This window comes from Aptenodytes forsteri, unplaced genomic scaffold (assembly GCF_000699145.1).
Source record: "Aptenodytes forsteri isolate BGI_AS27 unplaced genomic scaffold, ASM69914v1 Scaffold26, whole genome shotgun sequence".
NCBI lineage: Eukaryota > Metazoa > Chordata > Aves > Sphenisciformes > Spheniscidae > Aptenodytes > Aptenodytes forsteri.
In genome coordinates this window covers 956943-982800 of record NW_008794125.1, presented here as the reverse complement: position 1 = coordinate 982800, position 25858 = coordinate 956943, and the positions used below count along the sequence as shown (strand labels likewise).

General features: G+C 49.2%; 1 protein-coding gene across 1 annotated transcript in view; it reads left to right on the top strand.

Moving 5' to 3' along the window:
* The window catches only part of RAB40C (RAB40C, member RAS oncogene family), a 29569-nt gene extending 6036 nt beyond the window's left edge, over positions 1 to 23533 (top strand). The window contains exons 3-7 of the mRNA XM_009278245.1: positions 5437 to 5519; positions 8243 to 8303; positions 18102 to 18179; positions 18605 to 18827; positions 20375 to 23533. Coding sequence (XP_009276520.1) covers positions 5437 to 5519; positions 8243 to 8303; positions 18102 to 18179; positions 18605 to 18827; positions 20375 to 20655 — 726 coding nt within the window. The 3' untranslated portion in view covers positions 20656 to 23533. The remainder of the gene's footprint in view (positions 1 to 5436; positions 5520 to 8242; positions 8304 to 18101; positions 18180 to 18604; positions 18828 to 20374) is intronic.
* Positions 23534 to 25858: the final 2325 nt, after the last annotated feature.

Here is a 25858-nt window from a genome sequence, read left to right as displayed (position 1 = left end):
AAACTGTAAATGACTTTCAGTGCTAAGTAGAGTGTCCCTCGGAAGGGAAGCAAACTTGTCGTAAAAATGTGTCAGTCTCACTTGAGTACATTGATTTTTTTTTTTTAAATTATTATTATTATTATTATTTATTTAATTTTTTTCCCCTTTGGGAAGAGATTTTTGAGTGTCACCTGGAATGTCTTCTGCCCCAGATGTGTGAATAAATTATGTTCTTCTCAAAGACACTGCAGATGCAAACTGGAGATGTTGCTGCCAGCCTGCTGCAGCCTAGCCTTCGAGGAAGGTCACAGGAAAACTTGCTGATGGCTTGCTTTAATGTGGGGCGAGTCCCTTCGTCCCTCTGTCACGGGGCGAATCCCGGTTGTACCTTTTTGATACTTGTATAGGTGCAGTGAAGCTGTTAGTTGGGGGTTGGATCGTTAGAGCATCTCTGGAGGAGGACACTAGATTTGGACCAATAACCTAAAATGCAGTATTGGCTCTAGCATCACACTGAGAGCTGGAATCGCTCTCACCCCAGCACTAAGGGAGGATCGCCTTGGAAAGCTAAAGGAGGAAAAAGGCACGTGCTGCTCTTACTGCTGTAAGGTTTTGCTCAAATCTGCCGTTTTAAGGGGAGGCGACCCTTCTGGTCCCCCGCCCAGGTGTTAGGGCAGAGTCATCTTGAGAGTCTGCCACTGCAAAGTTGTCTCCTTTTCTCTAAGACAAAGACCTACACAAAGCCAAGAAGCTGCTGTGCTCACAGCAGTAAATCTTTATAGAGCCTTGTTCACTTGAGCTATTTAAAGCAATTTTCCTGAAATATTAATCTGTTTAAAGGGAAAGGCCAAGAGTAGCGTGAAATACATATCTCCCTTGTCTTTCTACCTTTTCCAGTGTGGCTTCCAGTTCCGTGCATCTGCTTGCCTGCTGCCTCCTCCATTGTGTTTTCGGTGTGCTGCTGCTTGTGCAGATGCCGTGCAGGGGCTTGGCGGAGCGGAGGGACGCCTTTCTCCGAGCAGTGAATTCCCACGGGGAAGGGGGACTGACAGCCTGATACAAAGTAGTATCAAGTGCTGGAAGCAAATTGTCATTTCTCTTGGAGGGGTTTTACTCTTGCTGGTCACATCAGGTGTAATCTTTCAGGTGAAAGTCTGTAAGTTTGAACTAAGCTAAGATTGGGTGCGGGTTTTTTTCAGGTCACACTGACGCGAAGTGTGCTGTGCTCTGCATGAGTAATTTGGAAGAGGTCAGAGTTTCCTATAACGCATCCTGCCTATTCCCATGGGAAAATGGCTTGCTTTCTTAGGTTTTCCTTATACCAATTGGCAAAAGAAATAAAGGTTTGAAATTCCCTGGAGTGTTGCCCGGGAGTGTGAAACCTGGCTCTGCGGAGGGGAATCGGGTGTCTGACATCAGGCTTGGTGACAGCAGATCGCTTTGCAGAGCGCCCTGTGCCAGGTCAGCTTGCCGCTCGAGAAGTGGGGTTGAGATGGCGTCAGTGTAAGTAGGAGTCTAAAGCAGGACTGGAAAAATAGCAGAGGAGTCGGCCTGAATGCTAAATTAGAGAGAACAGCCCAGACTTGTTTTCCAAGCCTCATTCATTTTGTTGCATCATGCTAGATATTGGTCAGGAAAGAGATCAGTTGATATAAAATAAGCTTTAAACAAGACTGTTTCCTTTTCCCCCCCCGGTGCTGCGTGCCCCGAGGGCCAGGCGGGGTTGTGGAGGCAGCTGCTGGTGGCGAGTCGGCTGGTTTGCTGATGCTGCGTGTGCCGCAGGAGCATTGCGTGGGGTTTGTAGCAGCGCATCCCTTCCGGGGGATCAAAGCATGTTCTGGTGGAGAATAAATGTCAGTCTCGAAATGAGCTGTACTTGGTTGCAAGCAGAGGTGATGCTCAGGTGGGGGAAACCCTGTCAGCTACAGAAATTAAATTTTAAAAACTTCCCTTAACTTACTGGCGTCTGAGCTGCCTGAAATGAAAAGGCAGAGGAGCAGCCCTGGAGCAGCACGGCCAGGGCACGCTCTGCCAGCGGCTGTCACGCTGCCAGCAGCCTCTGTGCAATGGTGGCATCTAGTGGCTGCTGCGGCCGGCAGGGCTGTGGCCCTCTGTCCCCAGGTCCCTGGGACGAGGGGGAAGCCAAGGCTGAGCTTGAGCTGTAGGCTGAGCCTAGGAAAGCGAGCTGGGCTGCTCGGCTTCCTTGCCTGCTGTAAATGGGGGGAGTGTGTATTGGGCTACAGCTCAGGAAACTGCTGTGTGGTGCTGGGACTGAAATAGTAAGGTGCCAGCTGTGAGGTGGCCAGCACCAGCGTTAGCTGCTGTGGCGAGTCCCGCGATTTTAAGGGCATTTGTGATTGATGCAAGTTTTCTAGCCTCAGCGAGCCATGGCTGTCCTGCACAGCCATGGGAGAGCTGCGCTTGTGAGCGGCATCCTGCTCCGAGTACTAATCAGCTTAAAAAAACAGACACAAAAAAAAAAATGATGTTGCGTGCAAGCTTTAAAGGGAGTCCGTTTGAGCTGTCCTGATGCACTGTGTATGGAAGAGGGAAGCTGACATTTTCTCCAGAATGTTGCAGTTGCGTGGGTTTTGTCCTTATCTGTGAGCTTGTAGGTAGATTTTTTTTTTTTTTTTTGCTCAAAAACCTTTTGTAAATTTAGCCCCTCATCCTAATTTGGATGTATGCAAGTTAAAAAGTGCATCGCTTTCCTCCAACCCATATTACCAGATACTGCTTAAATGCTGACGGTAGCCTAGAATAAAGAGTCAAAACAGCTTTGCTTTTAACTCAAGTGTATGTGAATTCCTCAGGCCGGTTTCACAGCAGTACCGCAGGTGTGCAGTCCTCAGAAAGGCCTTCACCTCCAGCACTCTGATGCCAAGGAGAGAAGTTCTGCGCAAAGGCACGGGCTGCCCTGAGGCCAGGCAGCGAAACCAGTTGACTGGCAGCTGTCTGGAAACGTGAAGAGAGAGATTTGGTACTTTCATTTCTCGGTGATCTTTGCCTTCGGTGTTTGACGTCAAGTGTGGCGGGCAGCAGGTGCCTGGAGAGTCTGCCAGAACCGCTCCATCGTGGTGAGCTCTGTTAATTTCCCGCACAAGCGATGGGCTGCCATCCCTGCCTGTCCCCTGGGAAGGGATATCTGCAGGGGCAGGTACAACCATGCACCTCATGCTTCCTCCCTCCATCTCGCATGCCTTCTCTTCTGAGCATAGGCATCGCTGTGAAGGACGTGAAGAACTTCTACTTTGCCTATTTATTTTCCCTGAGCATCTTTGGAGCGAGGAGCAGTTGCAGCAGGAGCTCAGGAAGTTTTCCAGTGCTGTTTTCTGGTGGTTTCCCACTTTGGTCATAGCCATATTGTTCTGCCCAAAGGCCAGCGTTGCTCTGATTTAAAGTATGTGGTGTAGTTTCAGATGGGCATGGAGGGAACGGGTATTAGAAACGTTGCTCTGGTGACTGAGTCATGTATGTTTGTGACAGGGAACGCATGTTCCCTCTGTAGGGGGTGTAGGCTGGGCAGTTCCTGAGCGTGGAGCCTAACAAGGGCATTTCTGGGTTTGTGTGTTTGGCGTTTCCATTAATGCGTTTTCTTCTCTTTCCAGTCCAGCTGAACCTCTCTCGCTTTTAAGAGCTGATAGTCGGGCAGCTTGTTTCACCCCATGGCGGCATTTTTGGAAGCGTGTGGCCTCTGTGCCCCGAAAAGGGTGTCGTTATTCCCCTCCTTGGTGCTTGCACACAACTGCTCCATCCATGCGCCTGGGCTGCTGGCACAGAGGATGCTGAGGACTTTCTGCTTGCAGGGAGCTCTTGTGCCTAACGAGAAATGGGGCAGTTCTGCGTGGAGCAGAGTCTCTGGGGATTTTGCATCTGAAACAGGGCAGTGGGCTTAATTAGCCCCTTCCCTAAGGGCCCGTCAGCCTGTGCCAGGGGATGATCCTGGTTCAGGAACTTGGGGGGGGAGATGTTTGGGTGCTCCCTCCTGGTTGCGGAGCAGGCTTGCTCCCACTACTGCTCGCCATCCCTGGGGACGAGGGAGACTTATATCCACCTGAAAATAAATACAGATCATTCACTTGGCTCTGGAGGAAGATAAAATGTAAACTGCCTATTTTCTGTGATAAAGCAGTGGAAATAGTTGGAATTTAAGATAATTATCTTTATTGCTTTTTATAGCACCCTGTGAAGGCTGAAATCTAATTTGTTTTTCGCTAACAGGGAGCTCCTGCTGATGACTTAGAAAAATCCATTTGCTTTATTGGCAAACTTGTCTGTTTGGTTATCGGGGCAGTATTCTCCTTGCAGGAAAGGGGAAATACAGGTCGTAACACAATGGTGGGTTTTTAATATGGATTCAAAGTTTGATATCTATTGGCAAGAGGAAAACCTAAAGTTGATCTAATCGGAGTGAAGCGACTCTGCTTTATTAAAGATGATTGTAAATTAGTTTATGCTTTAGTGGGTGTGCAGTAATGGTGCACGGTGCTTTGTTTAAGCAACTTCAATACTCTTGAAGCTTATTAACTGGAGCTTGCGGAGAAGCTGCTTTTCCTGGGCACCTGGTGCCCCTTGGCTGTTCCCAAGCCCAGGCTTTGGGGAAGGAGGTGGGAGGTGCGGCGTGCCTCTTCCCTCCTGTGCCTGGGGCCATGGCAAGCAGCACGTTCGGCTCGGTTTGGACGTGCTGCTTGCAAGTGGAGTTGCCCCTCTTCTAAACTTCTTCTCTGCCTGAATGTGAGAGACAGGCTCCCAGTTTTTAACAAACTTTGTGTATCTGAAGATGCTGGGCACCCCTCATGCGAATGAGTTGCTGGTCAGCACAGCCTGGTGGTGTGGTTGAGGGTCTTCTGCTGCTCTGGTACTATGGCTCTATGAAAAGCAGTTGTCTGTGCTGCACTCTCAGCTGTTGGTAAAGGGGGAGTGCTTTCTGCCTTATCTGACCCTGTACGATACTACACACCTGAGAGCTGCTCGGAAGAAGAAACAGGCTTTCAGTATCACCCGCCTCCCAAAATGTCCTTTGAAAGTTTCGGGCAGTGATGTTTGTTGAGAGGTGATGGCTCTGCAGGCTGACTTAGCAGAGATGCTTCTAAATTGTTCGTCTCTCTGGCGCACCCCCCCAAAAGTCTGTAACTTAATGCTGTCACTTGGGATAATGCTACAGACCGCTGAATCTCCTACAGCTTGAGTCCTAACAGCTTTTATCCAACCATGGAGAAGTAAGAAGCAATCTAGGGGTTAACTATATTTTTAGGGAGGAGGGAGAGAGCTCCCCAAGAGTGGGGTTTGCCTTGAAGCAGAGGTCTATTTCTAACAAGTCTCTGTAGCCCTCCGCAAACAGGCAATACAGCAAGGGGGAGAAAACGTCACTTTCTGTAAATGTGAAATGATAGATCTGGGTGGGCAGAGCAGATTTCTTGTCTGTCTCTGAAGACCTGCTCGGTGTTTGCTCAGCTTTTTATTGTTTTCCTTTCAGGAATTGACTACAAGACCACTACTATCTTGTTGGACGGCAGAAGGGTCAAGCTGGAACTCTGGTGAGTGAGCTTTGGCTGCGAGCGCAGGACCGGTGACAGGGGCGGTAGTGCTGCTAGTGGGATGCTGTACCGAGCTGTGGAGAGTGCAGAGCATCCCCAGGCATGCAGTGAGGCTTGAGTTCTTACCAGTGAGTTATTCTAGCAAACCAGCCCCCTTTCTGTTAATAGAGTAGCACAAACAGCATGCTGTTCTTTGCTGGAATAGTCTGATTTCAGTCTTTCTCCGTCATACCCGACTGTGTTCCCATACAGCTCTCAATCACTGAGGGAACAGTATTATTTTGGAAGTAATACTGGATTTTCCTGAAATCCTAGGATGAGAAATACAGCCGAGAGAATAGGCAAAGAGGAGAAAAAAATGGGTGAAGCTCTTAGCCCCTACAGAAGCTGGATATTTCTCAATGACTTGAGTAGAAAATTAAAACAAGAGCAGTGAATAGACCTCACAGTTAGTGTCAGTATGGTAAACCCCTGGAGAGCAGGACTTACTGGAGTGACCTGACACTGGGATGGAGACGGGAGAACGCTGCATGGGAGGGGTGACCCCTGCCTTATCTGTCAGCACTGGAGGGAGACCTGGAGTCCTTCTGGCCGAGCTTTGTCTGAGGTTTAACCTGCTGAGAAGCTGCCACAGCAATCCTCTAGATGAAAGGGGAAGGACAGGTAGCCTGCCCCTATTCTAGGTTTCACCCAGATCTAGTAGGGAATGACATGGGCCCTAAAACATGAAGTTAAATAGCCCCTTTACCAACGCTTGTATCAGGTAACAGGAATGTTAGTAATCTGTGTGAATTGTTAAATAGGAATGAACGCCATGTTCTCAACCTCCAGCAGCATATAGTTTCACAGTTTAATTATACCTCTGCTCTCTGAAGCTGAATGTCCTAATTTTTCTTAAAAAAGAATAGAAGCAGCTAATTTGTCTCTTCTACCTTGTACGTTTATATGTGCTGCTTATATTCTTTTGTCTCTCTTGTAAGATGTCTGTTCTAACATTTCAGCCCCAAGTGTGTGGTTACTTATTGCTTCCCTCCGGAAACCCTCTTCTTTTTATACTGTAATTCTTGAGCTGGAGAACCAGCACGGAACCTGAAAAGCTGGTAGCATCGGTTTATGATGCCTTAATGTAATCTTTTACCATTACTTTCCTCATACAACCCAATATTTGATTGTCGGGGGAGAAAGAGCACAGACTGTTAGATTAACATCCATGACCAATAGTATGAACCTTGAAAGCTTTAGATCTGAAAGAATGACTGTCCTGAACTTGAGGTCACTGCCTTTTTCATATAGCTGGAGCAAATCTGGGGCTGAGGGATTCATCAGGTTTCTCAGTGGTCGTTAATGTGTCTTTTATGCTGGCCCAGTGAACAGATATGACAAACATAATAACGTGTCTCTGATTACCCTGACGCATTTCAGAATATACCGGTTAAATCAGTGTGCTGGGCTCTGGCTGACTGTCCCAGATGTTCCTGCAGGCACTGAGAGGTGCTGGTAATGTAGTCAAACTTATTTACACCATGTCAAGAGTTGCAGTCAGGACAAGTGATAGTGACTGAATAGCCCCTTATTGTCACAGTGGGCTAGAAATGCCGTTCCTTAGTCCTGTTCCTGAGCTCTGTAGGGTATGAGAATGACTGTCCTGAACTTGAGGTCACTGCCTTTTTCATATAGCTGGAGCAAATCTGGGGCTGAGGGATTCATCAGGTTTCTCAGTGGTCGTTAATGTGTCTTTTATGCTGGCCCAGTGAACAGATATGACAAACATAATAACGTGTCTCTGATTACCCTGACGCATTTCAGAATATACCGGTTAAATCAGTGTGCTGGGCTCTGGCTGACTGTCCCAGATGTTCCTGCAGGCACTGAGAGGTGCTGGTAATGTAGTCAAACTTATTTACACCATGTCAAGAGTTGCAGTCAGGACAAGTGATAGAGACTGAATAGCCCCTTATTGTCACAGTGGTCTAGAAATGCTGTTCCTTAGTCCTGTTCCTGAGCCCTCTGTAGGGTATGACCAACCAGGTCTGTTTATGTATGTAGTCAAACTTATTTACACCATGTCAAGAGTTGCAGTCAGGACAAGTGATAGTGACTGAATAGCCCCTTATTGTCACAGTGGGCTAGAAATGCCGTTCCTTAGTCCTGTTCCTGAGCTCTCTGTAGGGTATGACCAACCAGGTCTGTCGGAGATCTGGGTATAAAGAGACTTCCTTTCATTTTTGGTTAAAACGTGTTTGGAAAAATAAGTGAAACTAGACAGTGGAAGACAATTCCTCCCATCTTGAGTGGTTATGTTCATTTTACAATAGGTTAGCTGTTCTCCATGACTAGGAGACGTCTGTGGTCTCACTCTCACTTTGAACTCCCGTGGACTGTGGGGAACTAGAGCGAAAATCCTTTGCCCAAGGGAGTAAAATGACTTACATCCTCGTACATCATAAGGTAGTGCTGAAGCTGAGTTTTGGGTTGTACCTTCTCTGTGGGAAGCACGATGACAGCGAGGACCTCTGGAGTGTGTCTGACTGTAAGGAAAGGTGGTGATGCACCCATTGATTCTTCCCAAAAAACACCGTGCAGAGCCGTTTGGATACCATGCATGTTCTAAAGATCTGACAAGATCAACACTGATTTACTTACTTATTTTAGGTCCAATAGGAGATGTGCAGTATGGGATTCGATTCTCCAAATTTTATAGCTGTAACTTTCCTTTGTTGCAGGGACACATCAGGGCAAGGAAGATTTTGCACCATTTTCAGATCCTACTCTAGAGGAGCCCAGGTAAGTGCTGCTCGCAGTGCTTTGATGGGACACACTTGCTTTTCATTTAGGCTGAATACTTTTCAGGCATTACCTTTCATGCCGTAGTAAAGAGCTCTGAAGAGGAACACATCAGGCATCAAAAGGATGGGATCTGTGTAAATGCCAAGAGGCGCTGCACGTCACGTCGTCTTGCTGCCTGCTGTTCTGATTTCATGAAATAATGGGAGAGAGGGGAGTAAATGACAGACTTTCCTAGACCGCTACAGAAAAGGTCTGTTACAGATTATGTTCACTATTAGTTTCTAGAGAAGGGCTGAGAAGATGGGGTTATAGAGGACAAGGCAATTCTAGCTCTAGATCTGCCTTAGCTTTAATGTGGGAGCTCATACTTTCTGAGGTTTGTCAAATTTGTTTAAATACGACACTGGCTTTCCCAATGGAGTTCTTCCAGTCTGTGTTGCCTTCAAGTCAGTTCCAAAAATAGGGTGGCTCCTACTTGCATGTTTGATGCAGACTTGAAACTAGAGCAGCTCATTTGGATCGTAAAGTATGTTCCTTAAAACATGAGACAGAGCATTACGTTTCGAGTTCCTCCTTTGGGCCCTGCTCCAGAATAGCATCTAGATTCTGAACAGCAGAAAAATCTTGTGCTCCTCTGAAAAATTGCTGTTAGTTAACAGTGCTTTCTTACAGTTTTATACTCATCCTTTTAGTAATGTGACAGGGTCCCTGCAGGATAGTCTTCCTAAGTTAAGTGAACCATTGTGTTTTCCCTTTTGTTTCCAAATTGGAAAACTTTGGAGAAAATTCCTCCTCTCTTAGACACTAAGAGTCGGAAGCTATATATCAACCTGCTGACTGTGCCAGTATCCTGGCAGCTTCCCTGCCTTTGGGAAACTTTGCCACTTTTATTCAAGCTCTTACCCCTATTGCTCTTGGCTTTTTGCTCCTTGTAGCTGTAGACGTTTGCTTTGCTAACTGGCAAAATCCGTCATGCTCTGTTTCTGTAAGACTTCCTGCAAATTCACTTGTGCTGTAGACATGAGAGCTCTTCACCTGGGATGTGCTGTTGATATCTCCTCCGGTGTCTCGTTTATTCTTGTTTGTGCACATCTCTGCTGTTGTGGGGTGGCTTTGAGGCAACTCCTTTGAAGCAGAGGCCAATTTCCTGGTGCTTGCAGAAGTGCAAGGCAAGGAGTGTTGGAGCGTGCCTTCTGCAGTGGAAGAGCACGGGATCTCCCATTCGCATGCTCGGTCCAATGTGTGAGTTTATCTTTAAGCTTACCTCTGCCCTTACTACATTTCAGAAAAATCTGGAGCTCCAATCCTAATATAACCTGTGGGCTTGAGACCATGTCGCTTCCCTCACCCGTTATAAATGAACAGAATCGGTCAGTGTGGTTTTCTGATGACCACATAACTTAGCTTTGGTCAGTCTTTTTCTGAGACGTGCTGTGTCAGATGCCTGAATCAAACTGGGAATAGAAAGCGGCAGGCTTCCCAACTAATGTGTCCAGAAGTATCATTTGAGATCTCTTACTCCGGTCTGCAGCATGACCTGCTTTTCCAAACTGCTGTACAGAAGACTTTCTCCCCTTCGTGTAGACTGTGAGCTCCTCAGAGCAAGTGCTGTGTCTCCACAGGGCTGCACCCAGCAGAGCCTGCACCCACATGCCAGAACTCGTAGCTGCTGCCGCCATACAGCGAACTGGGGCAGACAGGAAAGGTGAAATAAGTAGTGATGGGAATACTTGAATTGGATGGAGAGGCAGGTACACACCTGTCTAGAAACTGCCGTGGAGCTGTAAGGCACTTGCACAGTGCAGCCTTTGGGTTCCTGCAGCCTGTTCTCCCTAGACGCTGTGTTTGACGCTGGATGCCATAAGGTGTCATGTATCTGGCTGACCTTAAGTTTGAAACTGAAGATTGCTTTTATCTTCCTTTCTCAAAATGAAGTTCTTGACCTTCTTTGCTTTGGAGGCAACATGTTGCCCTTCTGCTGTCTTTATCAGTATTGCTTTAGGAACTCTCACCTGAACATCTGCAAGGCTTGCCTCATCCATCTTATCTGCTTACCCCTCCCAAGGAGTCTGTCTGAGAGACGTTTGCAATAAACCTCATCAGCCAGGCAGAGGGACCTTTAATGTGAATGCTTTATTGCCGAATGCTGGGGTACGGAGCTTACTTAGGCAGCAAGGTGTAGCTTACGCCTTGACCTCAAGCCTGTATTCTGCTTGTGCAACAAATCCCTTTTCCAAAGGACTGTTGTGATGCCTCAGTCCTCATCTGCCAAAACAGTCAACCTTTACCCTTAGAAACGACAAAACAGCCCTAAACAGCAAGCCTGCCCAGCAGGAGGAGGGGTAGTTCCCAAGGGAAATTATCTCCACTGCCCTCTGAAAGTGTTCTTGAGACGAGCACAGTGAAAAGTGGGTGCCTCTTGAAGGCTGGTAGCTAGAGTCCTTGTGCACCAGGTGTACACCTTGTTCTCCAGGTGGCTTGGAGTAAAACTTAGATTGGTTTCAGCATCAGGTGATGGGCTCCCATGTGGCGATACAGCAATATTCCTGCATTAGCAGGAATACAGATATTGTCTCAAATAACTCACCGCATCTTTCAATGGAAGAGGAAAGCATCTTAATTTAAACTCTTAATGGTTAACCGAAGCAAGAGGACTGTTTGTTTTGAATAACAAATGCCTGTGTGACTGCAAGAATGGACTTCAACACCTCCAGTTATTTTCAGTATGCAGAAGCTAACTTCTTCTGGCACAGCCTTAGCATAAAGACAACTTAACCCAGTGTGGTCTCGGGGGGGAAAGAGATAAAATGCTCCCGAGTTCTCTTATTTCTTCAAGATGTATTTAATGCTGCGTGCTGTACTGACTTCTTTGCTTCAGCTGTCTGCTTTCCTCTCTTGGTATCATCAGACTTCAAGATTTCTGCTGTAGGAAGCCTGATGCAAATCCAGTTGGAGGCAAGAGAAACAGCTTTTTTTAACCTAACAAGCCAAAAGCTCAGGAAGACTAAATACAGCAGAGAAGCGAGACACCAGGGTGGGAAAAGCTCTGTTTAAAGTGGAGGGTGATACTTGTACAAGAACAGCTTGGTATAAACTGGCCACGAGCACCTTCACACTGAAAATTAGCAGAAGGTTCTCACTGAGTAGAGGAGCAAGACTCTGGACTGAGCTTCCCGTAAGGAGCACGAGGGGAGCTTGAAGAATGAGTTTCCAAAGAGGACTTGGACAGGTTGGCTGTGAGAGGAGGAGGCTGGCCTCAGCAACCTGACAGCCCTTACATGGGTGACTGAGAACAGGGTGAGTCTATCTGAATAGCCAGTGCTTGAGAGAATACTTGGTATGAAAAGTGCCTTCAGGTAAGGGATGCACACCTGACTTTCCCACACACACCTTACTGTTTCTCAAGTGTAGTGGTAAGAATTGAATCTTCTGAAGTAAACCCTGGAGAGGTTGCAAAGTGGAAAAACAGTCTCCAAATAGGAAGCAGACCTTCTCGGGAGTTTTCCTTTCCCCCACAGCACAGCCTCATGCTTTGCTCAGTCCGGACTTCAGGCTAGTCCCTCCCAGTGAAAGGACTCAATGCCTTCCCCAATTTAGACTCCACACCACTTGCCTAGGTACATAGCCATGTGGCTTTCATGTTTGGCAGGAACTCCTTCCTCTTGAAAACATCTAAAGTAAAATAGCTTCGTTGTCCTTGATGAGCTGGCTTCAGATGAGGACCAGTCCCTTCTTTCAGCCGAGGTGGACCAGCCACATTTGCCTCAGGATTTGCTGTGAGGATCGCAGATCTGTCTTGCCTTCCCTCCCTGCCCTGCCCAGCTGATCTGATCTCATTAGGAGATGCAATGAGCTCTTTGGCTCAAGGTGGAGGCTTGTGGCATACTGGTGTGCCTGGGACCCCCCCCCTCTTCTCGCTTCCCTGAGGTTTGAGTTTCCCTTCTATCGCAGCTGCTTTCATCATCCCTTCCCTCTTAGGGTCTGTTGGGCCTGCAGGTCCTGACCGCATTGCTTCAGAGTCTCGCTTTGGGGCAAAAGAGGAGCAATTGTGTCTGGGATAGCAGAGCGCTGGCCTCTAGGCACTGGTGGAGCAGGGAGAGTGTGCAGGCCACGTCATGGTGACTGCAGGGCCAGGGGAGGGGAGGGATGGAAACCCAGTAGCGTTGCAACCTGCAGAACAAACTCAGGGAGTCTGGAGCTTGCTGTGTTTTAGAAGGACTTTTATATTAATTGTCACAGTGTAGCATATGGTGAAAGGCATTTAGTGACGCTTAAAGGTGCTTCAGAAATCGTTCATTTTGCTCTTGGACTTCTGCTGTTTGACTTTTTCTGCTTGGCTTTAAGGTCTCAATCATACTGACAGCAGAGCTGGCACACCAGTCTCAACTGTTGGGTGCAGCTGTGGCTCTTCTGGCTGCTGTGAGCAAATGCAAGCTATTCCAAGAGTCATCACAGAGGGGAGAAAGAGGGTTGTGGTGGCGCTTTCTGATCTAGCAAGGAAGAAGCAGTGCTAGTATGATTCCTGATGTCCTCATGTGCCAGTGATTTAAACTGTTTCTGGAAACGTGGCTTGCCAACTCTTCCCAGTCAGTGTGATACAGAAGGTCCTTCATGAATAGTTTCAGACCGTCTACAGGAAGCTATAATCAACATTCAAAAATGCTCCCATCTTACAGCAAAGCTGCAGCCCTAACAGAATAATGAATATTGTTGAGTTCTGCTTAGGCAGGCGATTTGAGTAGCTGCTGTTTATCCTGTTCAGGGCTGCTTAGTATGCAGGAAGGTGATGGCTTTTTTGGCAGCTCAGCAGGCTCTGAGATGTAGGCTCTGCTCTACCTTATGGCTTTCTTGGTTGCTGCAAATACCTTACCTGCCTCAGGTCATTTTGATGGGGTTGTCCAGCTGCTGGAGGAGTCTGCCCTGCCTGCCAAAATGTTTGTCAAAAGCTCAGGGATAAATAAACCCCCCAGTGTGGTATGCTGTTGGGAAATGGCTTGGCAGCAGGTGTAATTGCCCATGAGCCAAGGTCTGAGGTGCCAGCTGGAAAGCCATGACCAAACGTAGCTCTGAAAGAGCAGGCAGGAGAGACAAAATGTTCTGGTTGCCATCAGCGTTGGATCTTTGTTTATGGTTTACTTTGTCCTGTGGGCCAGAGAAATCCAGTCGGGGGGGTCTTCCAGGCTTCTTCAGCAACAGCTTTTTTCCGTCGGTGGAGAATAGCAGCGCGTGACGCTTTCCTGGCCGCCCTGTCATCTGCCTGCACTGAGCTGAAGTCTTTGGCAGTCGTGCGAGCGCTTGCTTCCCCCTGGCCGTGTTCATGCGTGCTTGTGCGAGTGGCTGGAGATCCAGCTCCTAAAGCATCTGAGAAGCCTTTTTGGAGAAGTCTGCTTTGCGCTAATGGGTGAGCATGCTGCTTCTCTCTCACCTTTAAAAGCTTATTGCTTATAAGCCTGGTCTAAACCTGTGGCAAGCAGACAGGGATGATACGTTTTGTTTGTTTTTTTTCCCCTTGGTTATGTGGACAGATCTTTGTGTAAGCTCCTGCTGAAAACAAGTTTAGGTTTTGGCAGAGTAAGTGTCCACATGTGCTGCTAGATACAATAACAGATGATCTCTGTGTTCCTTGTTCACTATGCGACATACTCGTGTGGAAATTTCTGTCACCGGTGTGCTTAGGGTCATGCCAATCCCAGTAGCATGGAACAAAAACAGAGTGGAAATGAACTTCAAAAATCAATTGTGAAAAGACCCGAGACAGGTCTGGGGATGAGTCCAGTCATCTTCCACCTCACACAGAAGCCTGTAGGCAGGTTGAGAAGAAAAAGAAGAAAGGCTGTTGGAGGGTTGGTGAGGGCTCCAGAATATCCTTGATCAAGAACCTGAGGGTGCAGCTTTTCACTTCATGCTGTGGGAACCTGGGGTATGTAACACTTACAGAGGTGCTTTGTGAAACTAAAAGTTGAGAGGTATGGAAATATTATGGTGTTGACAACCATCTGGGCACTTAGAGGACAATTTAGGCTGTGAATGGGAAACTGTTCATTTGTCTAGTTGAGTAAATTAAAATTCTGTGCACATTATTCCAAAGGAGACTTTTTAAAAAAAATTCAAAAAACCCAACAGATCTTACTTGGAACTGTCTGCAGAAATGGAGCCAGCTCCCTGCCTGTGTGCATGTCTGTGTACTGTTCTCTCTAGGGGAGAAAATGCTAATGACAAAGTGTATTTGAGATATGTGCTCTAGAAACGTGGTGTCTGGAGCATGCCAGCGCTACTTGGAAGCAGTATGAGGTTATCTGGCAGCACCATGAGCTGGCCAGAGGCTTTTAAGACTGCTTCCTCCATCTTCTGCTGAGTTACAGTAAAGCTGGTCTTAATACCCACACTGGGGAGGATGGGGACAGAAGCAAGGCGTTAGACAACTTGGCCTTGGTGTCTTTTGACCTTTGGGAAGCTTTACGTGACAATCTTAACTCTAAACGTGCATGCATGGAGCTGTGTTATGACGTGGAGGGTAAGCTGGCAGACAGTGTGTTGTCTCTTGCATTTAGATATCGTGATCTTGACCTTCTACTCTGCTCCTGAGAACTTGGGTCTACATTTTTTTGCTGATGTTTTATCCTTATTCCTATTTAAAGAAGATCCAGGCTGCAGCTGCCAGCAAGCTTAAAAACTCTCTCATCCTAGAGCATATTTCTGGCAGAAGCGGTCTTGACAAACTAGGTCTTGGGTCTGTTTCTCTTGGCTAAAGGAACTTGTCAATCCAGAAATAAAATAAGTAGACTTTATTTAACTTGCTGGCAGTTTGACTTGGAAGGGGGTCATCAAACTTTTTGCTTTGTTATTTCCTGACTCTCATTCATTCACACATGCAGCCTTGGAAGCTCGAAGTCAAAACAAATATAACAAAAAATGAAAAGAAAGCTCAGAGTCTCTTTTTTTTTTTTTTTTTAAAATGTACTTAAAATGTGATGTATCCTGGTATTTCTTGATTTGGATTCTTGAAAAGCGGTATCTTTGCTTTTGTGGATTATGGAACATTATTACTTCCTTTTTATTTTTTCCTATCTAAACCTAGGAGAAACTGATTCTCTCCTCCAAAACAAAAACAACTTCCAATTTTCTGAGTATGAAGTTTTTTGACTTTTCTAGAAATGACACTGCAAAAAATTGTGGACTCTAGACATGAACCCTAAACTTTCCTTGGAGGAAACTGAAGATGTATCTGCTCCCCCCACCCCACACATGCTTCTGCAATTATGAAAACTCATTGTCAGGTCCCTCAGAACAACCTCAAACCCAAACTTTGAAGGGCTCGCTCTTCATGCTGGGCTATCAGACATGAAAACCAACCCACCACGCATGACTTGCCTTTTGTACCCCCTCCAGTTCTTTTTTTTGTGTACGTTTGAGCCTTTCTGCAAATGGTACAAATGCAGAGGTACAGATGTTGGAGGGCCAGCGAGGACAGAAAAAGCAAGCTTTGCCTGGAAAGCGACTGCCCAGGATGGAAATGCTGTGCAATGAGGTTGGGGATAAAGCTCAAGAATCGGAACTGTTCTGACCAAGACTTTTAAAAACGATAAAATTGGGCAGGCTTTGTAAGAGCTGCTTATTCTGAGAGAGCTTTGAGAGAAAGGCAAACAACGTCGAGGCACACCCAGCGTGCTCGGAGAAAGGCTGCTTTTCCAAGTGGGTGGAACACTTTGAGTGCCAGCTCAAGACATGACTTATTATGAGGATTCAAGTGCCTTTGTGGCTCAGATGCCCTGGCGTTTATCATTCCCATGTGCTCCAGATCGCATGCTGATGATTATTTTTTCATAAACTTGAGGTATATTACATACACAGCTTCTGTACAGGCTTCCTCCTGTTCATCACGGGCTTTGGCAGCAGCAAATATTGTAAAGCTGTGTTTCAGGAGGACTGGGTAGTTTGTCTTTCCCATCTGTGTAGTGGATCTTCCATTTCAATGAATAGAGGAGCAACTCCACTGGTATGTGAGGGTGCTTGATAGTCTCTGACTTGTACCAGGACAGATGCTAGGCAGTTTGTCAGCTCCCCCCTTCACTGCGCTCTCTCTAGGCATCTCCCAGGGAGGACTAGGCTGCCAGATGAGACTTTCCTTTGCCATCTTAAGATCTCTTTTGCTTGCGCTGGGGACTTGCTGTAGGGGCGGCTGTTCCTGGAGGATACCCCTGATTCAGAGAAGACTGGTTCTGCTGAGCTTGCTGCTAAATGATCTGTTATTCTGGAGTCTAGCTCGGGCTGGTTTGTTTTGCCCTTAGCTTAATCTTACTGCTGCTGGGTTATCTTTCATCCAGCGCTGTGTTCCCAGCTGGGGTGCCTCCTCTCGCAGTGCGAGATCATCTGTTTCTCCGTAGTTCCCATTTCAGGACATCTTCAGTTGTGCTTCTGTGAAGTAACCTTGAAGTTGCCTGTTGTCACCTGAAATGTCCTTGTTTGCAAAGAAAAGAGAGGCAAAAAGTCAGAAAAATAACGGGAGAGTTGCAGAAAGGCTGCTGCTTAAGACAATTCTCTAAATGCTGTATGTGCCCAGCTGGTACCGAGAGGCAGCTCCTGATGCGTTGACTTGTGTGCCTGCAGGGCCGTGCGTAGCCTACTTTCCTTGTGTCTGTCCTCAGAAATACTTTGATTCAAGAAAAGCTCGCTGTTAAAAGAGTTGCTGTGGACCTTGAGTGGTAGCTAGCAGTCTGGTCGTGGTCCTGAGTCCTGCTAGCTGGGCTCAGGGCGAGGGTAGAGACCCTCCAGGGTGCTGCTCCGTGTCGTCACGGCTGCAGGCACAAACTTTCCTGCCTTGAGTTGTGCCTGTCCTGGTTGCCAGCATCATTGTCCTGCACCTTGAGAGGTGACTGGGAAATGAGTCGTGGATGTGGGTAGTGTTTAGGGAAGATGGATGTGGGCCTGAAGATGCAGTAGGTACCTCTCTTTCCAGAAGAAAGGGCAGGGGGAAAGGTCCTTCAGTGGGACCTTTGATCTGACCCTCTGGGGTTTGGCAGCATCGCTGTACTGTATTTGTTCTCTGACAGTGCAGCAGTGACAATTAGCAACACCAGCTGCCTTCAGCAAAGCCCAGCGTGGATCCCGGTCATGAGATCTGTCCTCCAGAGGTGCTGTGTTGCTTATTGGCATCACTCAACTTCTTCCCCGCCAGCAGAGGGACAGACAGGTTCTGGAGAGGGAAAACATGCTGAAGATGGGTGTGCTTTATTAGCTTCGTCATGTTCTGCTACCGTCCTACCACTGAATGCATAAGGGGAAAAGAAAAAGACTTGTTTCTGCCTCAGTGAGTTTGTATCACATTTGTGATGGCAGGAGGTTGTGTTTTGCACAGCCTCGCTCCTCCGGATGCACAGTCACCAAGGCAGTTCCTCCTCCTTCATAGAGACTGCTGCTTTGGAAATTATTTGGGGGGTATTTAGTTGAAGATGTCCCTGCCCACAGCAGGGGGGTCGGACTAATGACCTTTAGAGGTCCCTTCCAACCCAAACTATTCTATGATTCTATGATCAAGCCAAAACAGGAGTAAAACCTTCCCTGGGTTTTACTCAGGGAAGTAGAACCTTCCCCAGGTTTTACTCAGTCTGGGACCCAGTTAGTACAGACCTGTCATCTCAATTTTTGCCCTAGCAAGCACACAAATAATGCAGCTGGAGCAATGTTTTGCCCCTTAGCTTTTTGGTTTCTGCATATGGAGGTGGTCTTTCAGGTGTGTCTCCCTTTCAGTTTGCCTACTATGGAACTTCCTGATTGCTCCTGATTTTCTTCCACCAGGGAATTCTCTTGGTGTACGACATCACTAATCGCTGGTCCTTCGATGGGATAGACCGATGGATAAAGGAAATAGATGAGGTAAGTTGAATGGAAGAACATGTGCAGTGGTCTATAGCAAAAATCCGTGGAGGTGCCACCTCTGATATGGGGACAAGAATGGCTCTGCTATGGAGAGGAAATGATGGCAGTCTGCTAATAAGCAAAGCAAGGGGATAAGTGTCTGCCCTCCACGTCTGTATAAATCCGGAGTAGTAGGAAAGGGCTTGGGAATGGCCAAGAAAGATAGGAAGGTTCCTTCTAAGAAGGTTCCCTCTAAAATGGACTGTAGAGGGGATAAATTAGTCTTCCTCACCATGTAGTGCTGGTTTTGGCAGTCCCTCTCGGTCACAGAGCAGTTTCTATTTCTTTGCCCTTCACTGCTGTTGCAGCTAAGCAGAGTTCTGGTTGTAGGCTGCTCTTACTAAGGTCAAGCCATGATTTCTCCACTTCGTTCCTTTTTTCAGCATGCCCCTGGTGTCCCTCGGATCCTGGTGGGAAACAGGCTTCACCTCGCCTTCAAGCGGCAGGTGCCAACAGAGCAGGCCCGGGCTTACGCGGAGAAGAACTGCATGACGTTTTTCGAGGTCAGCCCCCTGTGCAACTTCAATGTCATAGAGTCCTTCACGGAGTTGTCCCGTATCGTCCTCATGCGGCACGGCATGGAGAAGATCTGGAGACCCAACAGAGGTCAGTAGTGAGGAAGATGCTCCATGTGGGAAAGGCATGAGAGCTATCTGGGCTGAAATCGAGGATTAGGACTCACTGCCTAGGTGGGAGGTGTGTTTATTAGTAATTGTGGGATCGGAAAACACCTGACATGGAGAAATGCCTCGGGTCAGACAAGCTGAAGCTGAGCCACAACAAGCTGCCTGTACTAGCGCAGGAACCCGGCGGGCAGCAGTGAGGGATGGGCAGCTCCAGAAGGCAGTTCAGCATGTCTAGGATCTGAATTGCTCCAGGGCATCCTACACCTCTCCACTTAGTCTGGATGAGGCTGAGGGCAATTAAGCTCACAACTTGAAAGTACTTCAATCAAATGGCTGTGTGGGATGAATCCAAGCATAAGCATCTCTGTCCTTACTCTTGCCTGAGCCTGTGTCTCCTGTTTTGGAGAGACGTGAAGAGAATGAGCCCAAGGAGCTGAAAGGGACTAAATCACATCCCTGCTGTCGGCACGGAGCAGTGGGCTGGGGTATTCCTTATATCCAGGCACATGTGCTGCAGTGCGGCAAACTGCGAGCAGAGACCATGTTACATCTCAGCCTGTTGCGTTTGAAGCAAAATAGTCTTAAGTCCCACGTTCCTGGCTGGAGGTAGCAGTGTGCCCCACTGGCAGTCTGAGCAGCAGGAGATTTGTACTCCGGGGGTGACTTGCCTTCATATGGATCCTCAGCTCCTGCTCATGAGGGAGGGAGAATCCTGTTTGCCAGCCCCAGTCACCAAATTATCTGCCAGGGCTTCTGCCCCTGACCTGCCTGCCGTGCCGCTGTCTCCAGCTTGTGGAAGGATGGAGAGCAGGAGCTGGGCTGCATTCGCAGACCTCTTCTGAACCTCTTCCAGAGGCAGGACTTGTAACTGCTGCCTGCTTGGGAACAGCAGCGTGGCTTTCGCGGCAGGCTGGAGGTGAAAGCGTGCCCTCGTGTGGCCGCTTGCTGGGAAATCCCCCCCAAGCGGACTTCCCAAAGCAGGCTCACATGATGTACGCTGAGCTGAGAGGACGCTGGGAAGCCTGAAAGGGCAGAGCCTTCTTCTGGCTTGGTGGGATCTCTGTTGTTGCAGGCACTCTGCAGAGAGCTGGCCCCCGTGGCTGCTGCTCTCCAAGCAGGTCCCAAGTGAGACTGTCCTGCTCCGGGGCTTGCTGACCCTGTTGCCTCCTTCCCTGGGCATGTCCTTCTGGATGCCAAACGATGCCCTGAAAAGCCAAGTGTCTGGCAGGAGTGTGAGCAAGGCACTGCCTGCCCCGGGCGCTGTGCGGAGAGGAGGGGTGGCGGAGTCTAAGCCCCGCGTTGACACCAAAGCTGGGGTGTCGCAAAGCAGTAACCTCTAAGGCAGAGCTTAGAGTTTCCCAAGCTTTTGTCCTAACTAATCTGCTCCCTATTCAAGGCTCCTATGCAATCATTATTAGCTTCTCTCCCCAAAGGAGCAGGAACTGCGCAGCATAAGGAATAGTTGTAGGGAGAAGGCAGCCCTTGAAATCTCTTGGCCCTTGACCGTCTGGTCTTTTCTCCCACCAGTGTTTAGCTTACAGGACCTGTGCTGCCGAGCCATCGTTTCCTGCACCCCAGTCCACCTCATCGACAAGCTGCCGTTGCCTGTCACCATCAAGAGTCACCTGAAATCCTTCTCGATGGCCAATGGGATGAACGCGGTGATGATGCACGGCCGGTCGTATTCCTTGGCCAGCAGCGGGGGTGGGAGCAGCAGCAAAGGTAACAGCTTGAAGAGATCCAAATCTATTCGTCCACCCCAGAGCCCCCCACAGAACTGCTCACGCAACAACTGCAAGATCTCTTAGCAGGATGGACGCGCCGTGAGCTTCTAACGTATCCACACCCACCCACCGATGTACAGCTGTTTGCACACTTAACCCTTTTCGACTGGATCCTTTCGGATGGGCCGCGGTTGGTTTTTTTTCCGATGGCGCACACAAGCGTTGGGAATGTGCTCACATTTTGGCTTCACATACGAAGCGTGGTGCTGGCTGGATCTCACAGCGCTGGCAGGGAGAGGACTCTGCCAAGTGACCCTCCAAGAATGCTTTGGGCTTTGCCTGTCGGCCTGGGGTGGAAAATTCAGCAGCTGCCGGGTTGGGGAGGGGGGAAGGGGAAAAAGCTCATCCAGTCTCAATGGAGAAATGGATTTAATGGAAGATTGAGAGGCTTAAGGGAGTAGGCAAGGAGAGTCTGTGCTGCAACTTTAACTCTTGGACTCCTGAACAGGTTGCTGGTGCAATAGTGATCATTGGATGTAGAAAAAAAAGAAACGGGGATAGGGGACTAATGACAGTTTTCACCGGGATGTTAACCTGCTGTTGCCAAAAACAAAGAAGAAAAGGCGAGAGTTGGCCAATTGGAAAGGGGAAGGAAGCAGTCTGCTTGCCTTCGTCGTTTATTTATGTAAATATTATACATATATATATATATATCACTTGTTTTTAAATGTTTTTTTTTTTTAAGAAGCAGTCAGGGAAAATTTTATGCAGCCATGTAAATACAAGCACTGGATTAACTTTCCCAGTGTCAGCAAAAGGGGAGAAGTGGAGGATTTTCTGACGAAAATATACAAATGCTTTAAGAGACTTTCAATCACCACCTGGGCTTGTGCTGGGTTGTTTGTTTTTTTTTTTTAAATACTACATATGCAGAAGGAAAGAACGATTCATGTGTAACATACCCCAAGCTGCTTTATTCCGATCATTCCCTAAAACTTGTGAGTGCCGAAGGCAGGGTGGGATGGAAGTGGATCAAGGGGCAGAGCGGAGAGGCCAGGGTCTTGGGGGTTTGTTTTCGGCAGGCAGGACGAAGAGGCAGCTCTGAGGTCAGACCGATGCCTTGCTTGCTTTGCACCTTCTGATGCGCGGCTGATCAGGGACTGAGGAGGAGAGGACGGAAGCATCGCGCCTGAAGCAGAGGGGAAAGCGCTGAATTTGTCCCTTATTGCTGCAAAGCCTCGGCTGTCGCTTCCAGAGCCCTCCATCCTCGACACAGCCCTCTGGACCCTGACACACCACCCCGTGTGACAGCCCTCGAGTCCTGGCTGCTTCTTGCTTTGCTTTTCCAAAGACGTTCTGCCTGAGCTGGCGCTGCTGCGGCTCCTCCTGGATGAAAGTGGGGAAAGGACAGAAGCAGCTTTTCCCACTGGAGCATGAAGGAGCAGGGATTGGGAAGGCGAGAGAGGTTTGTGTGGGGAAACAGCGGACCCCAGCCCCCAGGTCCCATCGTGGCGAATGCGCTCAGCTCTCCTGGCAGCGCCAGGAAATTGGGAAAGCAAACTGCTTTGCTCTGTAGGACCGCTCCCGGATTTTAGAGGGGCATGCGTGCTCAGCGGCAAGAGCTTGAGATGTGCATGTGCCGTGGTAGAAGATCCTGTGTCAAGCAAGGGCATGTGCTTCCCTGGCTTCGTCCCATGGCTGAGCTGTGCTGGAAATTCACCTGGAAACTTAGAAATAACACCTAGCCCTTATTGCAAAAGCTAAGCGGGGCTTGGCAGTGGGACTAAGCCGTGTCGACAGATTCTTGTAGGTGGCCAGGACGTGTAGATTGTGAGTAGCGTGGTAGAAAGTGAACTGCTTTTCCTTGTGCTGGGCGGGTCTCTTCCTCAGCGAGGAGCCCAGCCGGTACAGTGCTGCCATCTTCCTCCTGGTGTTAGCAACTCCTCAAGGCCTGGGCTCGCCCGTCTCCCCCTGGCTCAGCAGCTTGCTGCATTGCATGGGCAGAATGAAGCCGCAGCAGCTCCTGCGCGGCCGACGGACCCGCTTTGTTCAGGCAGCAGGCAGGGGCGCATCCCTCCACGGGGGACATCTCCTTTCCCTTGCTTCTGAGCCGACCTGGGAGGTGAAGGAGCCTTCCCCCTCCCCGCTCTGTAGAACAAAATACAGTACAGGGGTAGGTCTCTTGGCTCGTCTCTAGCGTGCTTTATTGCCCAGCTCAAATGAGCGAGGAGAGAATTAAACCCCAGGCAGATGGAGGGGGGAGGAGAATCCTTTGTAGTGGTGGTTTGGCTCAAGAGCAAAGCCGCAGCCGAGCTCAGCGCGGTGGCGCAGAGGCCGGGGGATTTCGAGAACCTGTCTGGGATGGCTGGCACCTGTTTCCCATCACTTAACACACAGCAGAAGACAATCGCTGGCTCAGCAGCCCGGGGATATACAGCCAACAGGTGATGCGCCCCGGCACCGCAAAAGTGACTTCTCCTGGAAAACATCATCCGGGCACCGCGGGGCCCCTTCGCCGGGCTGCTCCCGGGCACCGGTGTGCGGGGTGAAGAGGGACGAAGGTTTCCTTCCTGAAATCACAAAGCTGCTGCATGTCTAGAAAAACTTGATGTACCTCTGCTTGGTTTGGCTTTGCCACGCGTGACACCTCCCCACGCCTTTTTCCTTGCGGTTGATTTTTTTTTTTCACCCTACAAGGTCTCAACAGATCCTGTCCAGAGTGAGGATGAAAGATTTACCTGGAGCTTTTTTTTTTTTTTTTTTTTTTTATTTAAAAGGAAAAGATTCTTACATCTGATGTCAACACTAGTCTGTAGCTGCTCTCCAACACTTGTACCATTCCTGAGTTGTTTTTTTGGACTATCCTTTTATTTTTTTATTCCTTTGTACAGTCAATGTTGTTCAACTGATTATACATGGTTTTGTTTTGTATAAATTAAAGTGTTTTTTTTTGTTTTGAACTACCAATTGAAAGGTGGAGAAGTTGTATCAATTTTCATGTGGGCTGGGAAGAGGTTGAAGGGAAAAGGTGATAGTTTTGCCCAAAACTGGGGATTTGGGACTGCTTGTTCTGGAGGTGCATATTGCCGCTTCCTGATCAGCCTCAAAATAACTCCTGTTAACCCCAGATTGCATTTTCGGGGGGGTCTTAAAGTCGCAATTCCTGGCTCTGGGGTTCTTTTTGCCCTTCTCTACAAATGCAGAAGCTAAAACTGTTCTTACTAAAGGCTTGATTCTCACAGAATTGCTGATTCTTGGGGAGCGGAGCTCTAAGGAAACGCAGAGTAGCCTGCGACACGTTTAATGTCGTAGGTGGCTGTAGGAAGCCAGGCTCCCCATCAGCTTGCGTGGGATTGCGCACCATCCCTGGCACACGGGGACAGGTTTTGCAAGTACAGTCGAAGCCTTAAATTGCCTGGTTTTGGGTCCAGGCAATCTCGGGATGGGAGAGGACTAAGCGCTGCGGCAGTATTCACCCGTCCTACCTGGACTGGAACGAGCTGAAAGTCAGCCTGGGACAAACGTGACTTTGAAATGGAAAAGATGGCGCAGGGAGCTCAGAGGACCGGTGTCACCGCTGGGGTGTCACTGGGGCTGGCGTTCAGAGGCGTCGGCTGGGGCCGGGAGCCCCGGGAAGGGGTTTTTCTCCTGGGGTGGAGGGAAACTTCTCCTTGCCTGATCCTTTTCTCTCTCGCTCCCATCCCACCTCCCCTTGACCTCCCTTTTCCCCTGCCTGCTCGCTTCCCTAGGATCAGATTTTCCACTTCGTACCAGACTGGCCACGCTTGTTTTAACAGCTTAAGTAGTAATTGCCGGGGCTGGGAGGGGGCAGGGGGGAAATGAGATAGTGTCTGCAGCCTGGAAAACCCTGGAGCTAAGGTGAAAGCCTGGTCAGGGAAGAGTCACGGAGACTTTTCTCCTTTTTTTTTGGGGGGGTGGGGTGTCTGGAAGTGTCTGTTCCCTCCCGCCAGCAGAGCCGAAACAAAGGCTGTGTGTGGTTTCAGGTGGGGTACGGACAGCCGGAGCCCATTAGGCTGGAGCAGTAGGGGCTGCCTTTGCTGCAGCTGTCTCTGCTCTGGAGGAGCAGGGCAAGAAAACACACTGCACAGCCTGAAGCTCGGGGGAAAGGCTAGACGGACCTTTAAGGGTCCCTGTTCCTTGGAGAAAGGGGAGGGAGCAGGTTGCTCTGGGCTGGGTCAGGTCTTTCCTAGCTGGCTGCGTTTATCTGAACCCACCTTCTCAATTCGAGGGTGTCTTGGGTTGGTCCCGCTGTCCTCTGCAGGGTTGTTACCGTGCAGGCTGTGAAGAAATGGTGACCTCCATCTGCCTGCACCCGAGGTGCTTGAAAATGAGGATGCACCTACCCATGGGTGCATTGGTGGGGCAGGAGCCCTCCTCCCTGGGTGCAGGGCGTTACCGGAGGGGGAGACATGGCACAAGTGCCCTTCCCTCCAGGACGGGGTGCTGAGCCGCTTCCTGCGCTCCCTTGTCTTGAAGGGAGAAGATGAGCCATAAAACTCGCATCCATGTCTGGGATCTTTGAAAGTGACCCCAAAAAATCCCCGTTTTGGGGTGCAGTGTGTGCTTGGATGCATGGAGGCGAACAGTTCGGGAGAGGCTGAAGTTATGGCTGCTTTAAGCCTTTAGATGGTGAAAGTCTATAGTGGGCTTGGTCCAGGGTGGGGAGAGTCACTTTTTTTCCACCTTCTGCTGAAGAAGCACTAGAAGAGGCTGGGCAGGGGTCCCCAGGCGTGGGTGCGGGTCTCAAGTCGTTGGGAGCTGCATTTCCAACCATGCGGCATCCGGCATCCCTCCGGCCGGCCTTGTGCCGCCAAGGCAAAGGTTCCCGGCGGGCGCTTGTCCCGGCCTCGCCGCTTTTGATCTTGGTGACACAGGGATCTCAGGCCCCCGCGTGAAACACGGGCCACCCCTCGGGGGCTGCTCCCCTGGCTCCGGAGAGGGGTCAGCAGGGCAGGAGCCGACCCAAACCCCAGCACTGGCACCTTCTCAGACTGTGTTGCTGTGACCAAATGGACCCCAGCGTGGGGATGGGCGAAATCTGGGCTCCAGTTTTTCTCTTCCCCCCTTCCCTTCCCTCCTGCAGCAGCATCCTCAGAAGGACCCTGGGGCACCCCGAAGTGGCTCTATGCCCCCAGGTTGCATCCTCGGGGAGCAAGGTGCCATGGCAGCCTGCAACGCTGCCTCCCGGCTAGACCGAGGCGGGTTTGGGGGTCGGGGATCTCCATGTGTAACACTGCTGCAGGCAGCCGGGCGCTGGCAGGGCCCG